This window comes from Otolemur garnettii, unplaced genomic scaffold (assembly GCF_000181295.1).
Source record: "Otolemur garnettii isolate 467f Iridium unplaced genomic scaffold, OtoGar3 scaffold00062, whole genome shotgun sequence".
Classification (NCBI taxonomy): domain Eukaryota; kingdom Metazoa; phylum Chordata; class Mammalia; order Primates; family Galagidae; genus Otolemur; species Otolemur garnettii.
Genome location: NW_003852457.1, coordinates 8805756 through 8812049, shown reverse-complemented (window position 1 = coordinate 8812049; position 6294 = coordinate 8805756). Strand labels below are relative to the sequence as shown.

The window sequence follows — 6294 nt, the reverse complement described above, 5'->3', positions numbered from 1 at the left end:
AAAAAAAAAAAAAAAAAAGAAAAGGACTCTGAATTCTATTGAATACTTTTTCTGCATCTATCGAAGAGGATCTTATGGTCTTTGTTTTTGCTTCTATTGATGCAGTGAATTACGTTTATGGATTTGTATAAGTTAAACTAGCCTTGCATCCCTGGGATGAAACCTACTTGATCATGATGTACAATTTTTTGTACATTTAAAAAATGTGTAGTTGTAATCTATTGGCTAGGATTCTATTGCGAATTCTTGCATCTATATTCATTAGTGAAACTGGTCTTAAGTTCACCTTTTTAGTTGGGTCTTTTTCTGTTATTGGTATTAGAATGATGTTTGCTTCATAGAAAGAATGTGTTGGAGAAGAGTCCTTCCTTCTCAGTATTTTGGAATAATTTCTGTTATTTGTAATATAAGCTGTTCTTTGAAGGTTTGATAGAATTCTGGTGTGAAGCCATTGGGACCAGGGCATTTTTTTGGTTGGGAGATTTTTTTTTTATTGTTTCTTTGATCTCAGGGCTTGAAACTGGTCTGTTCAGATCTATTTCTTCTTGGTTAAGTCTAGGGAGAGGGTGTGATTCTAGGTATTGACCCATTTCCTTCACATGGCCAAATTTCTGGGCATGGAGTTTCTTGTAGTACTCGGAGAAAATCTTGTATATCTCTGTAGCATCCATTGTTTCCTCTTTATCACTTCTGATTGAGGTTATTAGAGATTTCACTTTTCTGTTTCTAGGTAATCTAGCTTCTGTACAATTTAAATTATCTATTGATTGCTTATGCCTAACACAATGTGAATAATATGTAAATAATTATGCTGTACTATTCAGGATATAATAAGAAAGTCTACCCCTTCAGAACAGATGCAGTTTTTGTTCAAATATTTTCTCTCTGCGGTTGTTTGCATCTAGGGATATGGAACCCAATTGTATTTCCAGGATATTCTGTGCACATCCAGGCATACAAGTAGTTAACATCCTTGTGGCAAACTACACCTAGCCTGCACTTCACCTACCACATAATTTCCATCCCAAAATATGTAGTTCTACTCCCTCATTTGTGGTGGCACTCTAGTCTACTAAAGGTATGTGCCATAATATATCCAGTAAAATGAAACCTTTGGAAAGATTAATTTGGCATTAGGGACTGATGCAGTAATAGTAAAGCTGTCTCGCTCTCCCCACAGCCCCAAGTCTGGAGTATGCAAGAGGATGCTGGCAGCAGCTGCCACATGATCTGACACCTGAGTAGAGACGAAGCTCTGGAGGTGATGGTGAACACAATGGTGGGCTCAGAAGCACACCCTAGAGGCTGACAACTGCTTGTTTAGTCAGTTGCCCCAGGGCCCCAGCCTCCATTGGAACACACAGAAAAACAAGCTCAAGGGCAAATAAGTAGGTCCCAGGGCCTGCTGCCACATGCACATGCAGCAGAGATTCAGCGGTAGGGCTGGAATGACAGAGCAGCAGCCTGTCATTCTCCATTGAGAACAGCAATGCTATCACTACTGAAACAATCACAGAATACAGCACCAGGCATTAAGAGCTTCACAGATCATCACCTGATGGGATTCTCATAGTCCCCTCAGCAGAGGGGAAACCAATGCCCAAGGATCCTCACAATCCTAGCACGTGGCACGTGTATGGTAAAGCACCAGCCTGTGCTTCACTGCCCAGCATCTCTGAGTCTGTGCTATCACCTATAGACGCCAAGTATGGGCCTGAGAGCCCACAGTCCTTATCATCCAGGGACATAGGAGGAGCCCAAAGCTGCAAGGCCTGTGTCCTGTGCATCTTCACTCTTGTGGCAGAGAAAAGGCACCAAAACCAACCATGGGCTTCTAGGGTGCTGCTTTACTTTGCATTTTTTATTAAAATACACATTATTTTTTGTTAATCAGAAACTTTTTTTTTTAATAAAAGGGAAAGAAACAACTCCCAGGATACCTGCTTGGGGGCATTTCCAGTGGAGAGCAGAGGTGTCCCCACCCATCCTTGGCACACAGAGTGGCATGGAAGGGCACTGAGTGCCTCATGACCCACCACCATAGAAATAGGCATGTGGAGGCGGCAGATCACCTAGGACCAGTTGGCACTGGTTCTTTCCTCCGGAGCAGTGGTTCTCACCCAGTGGGTCGTGACCCACAGGAACTGTATTAAAGAGCTGCGGCACCAGGAAGGTTGAGAACCACTGCTCCAGGACCTTACAGTGTGGCTTTGGACTCTGTAATGTAATTTTCACAGGAAACCTCCGAGCACACCCCATTTCTCCTGTCATACTTCTCCTGTATCCTCTAAGGGAGTGGGCGAGGAGAACCTCTGGCTCCAACATTACTTGCTTTTTGTTTCATTTTTCTTCACACAAATGAAAAACACAACTAGCACCTTAAATCAGATACTAGTTTTCTATGAAAGACAAAATGAAAAAATATATAAAAAGGTCATTTTATTATGCCTCTGGTTTGATAGGGTATTAGTGCCCTTTAAAATCCTACTATTCAAGTACAAATGCTTATGTTTACAAAGTATTTACAATTTCAGTCTTGTTCCTTTATATTTTAAAACACAACACCTATTGTGGTTACAATAGTTAACAAAAATAATAATAAAGATTGCAAAAAAGAAAAACCTCACCTAATCGGGCATCAACTTTGAACAAGGGTTTGGATCCAACCTTCTGCTTCCCACTGGATGTCCAGCCTTTATTAGAATAAATGTCTCTTCTTTAAAGAGTAACTGGTAACCAACCAGGTGGCCAATTAGAATTTTGACAGTGTTTTGACTGTTGCCTTTATATTCTATGTTCTGAAAATTTCTGACTCATTACATGTATTGTCGGTATGAACCCTGATTCACAAGAAAGCCTAGACAACAGCTTCTTGAACACATACTTAATTCTTAAATTAGAAAGCTTAACCTTTAAAACAAAGGCCAAGAAAAAAATATAATAATATAATGGAGGGAGAATTTTTACTTAAATGCCTCTCCTGAATACCACACTCAGGTAAATCTAGAAGTTACTAAATTGAGTGATGAAAGTACAAATGTCTTCTGTCCATATTTTGTATTAGGGAATCTCTAAAGAAAACATACGTTAGAGACAAAAGACTTTTTAACTCACATAATAAGATAGGGGCAAGAATTCCCCTGTGAATATTCAGAATCCCAATTCTGCTCTCTTAAAAACCTTTTGAGAAAAGTTCCTAAATCCTCTTTTAGTGTTATGGTCAACAGAGGATAATCTTATAGGACATTCTAAAACAGATACACTCAACACTTTATTACCATCTGAAAAGAGACTGCCAATGCTTTGGGAAGGACAACAGAAAAATAAAAAGGGTACACAAAATAATGGCAAAAGAAGATTTCTATGTACTTCAGGAGTAAAAACTCAGACGTATACACAGCCTTCCTGAGAGCTGTGCCCCCTCACTGCAGCACAGGCCCTGAATGAATGAGCAGGGGTGAAAGAACAGGTTAGAATCCTCCACTCTGACACGTAACATAAACTAAAATGTTAAATCCTGTTTCTTTAACACTTTTTACTTTTTTCCAAATTTCTTACCAGGAGCTAATAAGTGAGCTCATTTCACTAAACATGGCCACATGACTATCCACAGACCTGCAGGACAGAACATGGTCCTCGAAGTCAGACTGAGAGCATGGGAGGAAAACAGTAGATATAATTTAAATTAAAAATCTTTACTATGGCAAAACTGATACTGGGTATACAAAAACCTAAAAAAACCTAAAAAACTGAATTTCCTAAACCAAGTAATGTAAAATAGGCAAAATAGAGCCACAGCACAGAGGAGGTTTTATCTTTTTGCTTTGGTTAAAACTTGAAGGCGACATCATCAGCCATTCAGTCCACTAAAACTGCATTCATTATCTTGCCATAGTAAAAAAATAAAAATAGTAGCAAATACGGAGCTTCCTTTTACCCTTCAACAGCATACCTTCCACAGGTGGGGCAGGTGATTTCTCACTTGACTGGCAGAACCACAAACAATCTTACCTGTCTAAGAGAAAATCTGATGTCACATGTCTGCAGTGGAGTAAAAGCTGGCCTGGCCTCTAGGTTAACGAACAGGCCACCTTAAACAAAAGTCTCTCAACTTCCCTGACCAGCCAGAACTAGTCATGGCAGCAGGGGGCCATCTGTGGTGTTCATCCTGCCCTTAACACACACTTGGCCATGCCATCTGCCAAGGACCTTGTATGTCCTCGGGGCTCACACCAGCCCATGGCAGAAGCATCTCAAGGTTCTCTGGAGCTGTTTAGCAGATCCAGTCAACACAAGTCTTATCCAAAAGCTGGGACAGGTGTCAGTCCAAATGTTTCCTTTAACCAAAAATGAATCACACTGAGGTTAGGGCCTGGGAAGGCCACACTGGCTACTTTTTGGAGTAGTGACAGATTTTCTCTTGAACATAGCTGAAAATAGATCACATGTATTTAGATGGGTGTTGGGACTTAACTTCTCAAAAGTTAAAAATGGATGGTGTTTTAGGAGAGAAGGAAAAACCCACATTGGCTCTCTTTGGAACAAAAACCAACCTTAGGTGATTTATTCTGGACAGGCTTCCCTCTTTCAGGACCACGGTGTGCTTTCCAGTGGCAGTAAAACTGAATTATGGCACATGCTATTGAAGGCCATGTTTGAGCTTTGAAAAGCCTATTGTACACTCACTGCAGCCTGCAAATGGTTTTTGTTATATGCAAAGTACCAGATGCTAACAGGGAAGTTTTAAATGGGCTTCAAAGCCCAGTACTATTACTCTGGAGGAAAAACTAAACAGTGTAATGATTTAGAAAAAAATTCACTATACCTTTTAGTTAGTTACACAATACAGAAAAGGGGGCCTTTGATAAGGATCACTTTTCTTGCAGGGTAGGGAGCATTTTAATAAAATGATTACACTACTTTGTTTCAGTCATAGCTTTCCGAGTGTTGAATATCTTACAAGACATTGTCCCAAGATTCAAAAATAAGAGCAGTGTTCTCTGGGAGGAAGGTAGTCTTCCCTTGGTCATGAAGCTGCCCTGCTGTCCTGATTACTGGCATGGAGGTTTGGTGGGAGTCTTCAGCCTGACAGCAGGGACCCGCATTTGTAGCTTGGGCTGTTGGCTCGGGCTCTCAGAGCTGGCTGGCACCTGGGTTGGGTTTGCAACACCAGGAGTCTGGAGCGGGGTAGATGCTGTAGTCACCACTTGCTGCTGTATGAGTTTCTGCTGAACCACCTGGGCTGTCGCGGTCACCGCAGGAATCACCTGCACCTGCTGCCCTGCAGCCGTAGCCTGCGTGAGTGTCACAGTCTGTGGAGAAGCCTGAGCAGAGAGAGTCATAAAACACTTAGTGCAAATGTTCTTTGGGATGGGGAAGGGTTTCCTTCCCCTGAGGAACTTTGCTAGCAGGTGTGCTTTTGTGACAGGTTAAGAACTATCAGTCACATCAAAATATGACCTCTGGTTTCTAACTGAAAAAAGTAAAAAATTAAAATGTTGTTGCTTTTAGACTAAAACCAATGTCTCTGGAGAAAAAGGTCAGAGTTGGGTCAGAGGACTGACTTTGGTATTGTTGTAAAGCTTTTATGACTATCTGGTTTCTTGAAATTTGTATGCCAGTATGACTTTGAACAAAATAAAAGCATTTTAAATCTAAACATTGTGCTGCATGGTCACAACTTGTAGCAATAAATGAGAACAGTGACAGAGCCTGAAGGGCAATTTTTCTAGGAAGGTGAAGCCAACACAGTCTTCACAACCCTTCTGCTCAGGGACCACAAGGGTGCAGAGAGAAGTCTGCCTTTTCAGGTCTGTGCTCTTCTGAAACTACAGGGAAGTTTCTTTATCTTATAGGACACATTTAAGATTACTGGTTGAATAAACGATCCTAGAAATGAGCAAAAGACAAGACTTCTGTAGTATAGGTGATGCTAAGTTTGAACACATTTGTTTGTGGATTTTCCCCTACTATTAGGTTTTCAAGTTTTCCCCCTAAAGTTAGTATTTTTAGGTATGTTTTGAAGATCAAAGTGATTCTCTAATTACTGTACTTCCTCAGGATAAAAACCACAGATTCTTGTCTCACTGAGTCTGTGTGAAGCTTCCCTTGGCCGTGCACCTTGTGCCTTACCTGCTGGACACTGGCCACAGGTGTCTGCTGTTGGACAACTTGAGGAAGTTTCGCAACCTTTGACAACAAAAACAAAAAAAAACAAACATAGAACTCAAAGGACTCTGTGTACAAAAAGAAAAATTTCTACCTTCTCAGTTCTTTTTTTTTTTTTTTTTTTTT

The 6294-nt window shown here is 40.8% G+C and overlaps 1 protein-coding gene across 1 annotated transcript in view; it reads right to left on the bottom strand.

Annotated features, from left to right (window-relative positions):
- Positions 1-2422: 2422 nt before the first annotated feature.
- EP400 (E1A binding protein p400) overlaps positions 2423-6294 on the bottom strand; it is a 132272-nt gene continuing 128400 nt past the window's right edge. Inside the window, exons 52-53 of the mRNA XM_023514943.1 lie at positions 6133-6189; positions 2423-5324 (exon numbers count right to left, since the gene is read on the bottom strand). Coding sequence (XP_023370711.1) covers positions 5052-5324; positions 6133-6189 — 330 coding nt within the window. The 3' untranslated portion in view covers positions 2423-5051. The remainder of the gene's footprint in view (positions 5325-6132; positions 6190-6294) is intronic.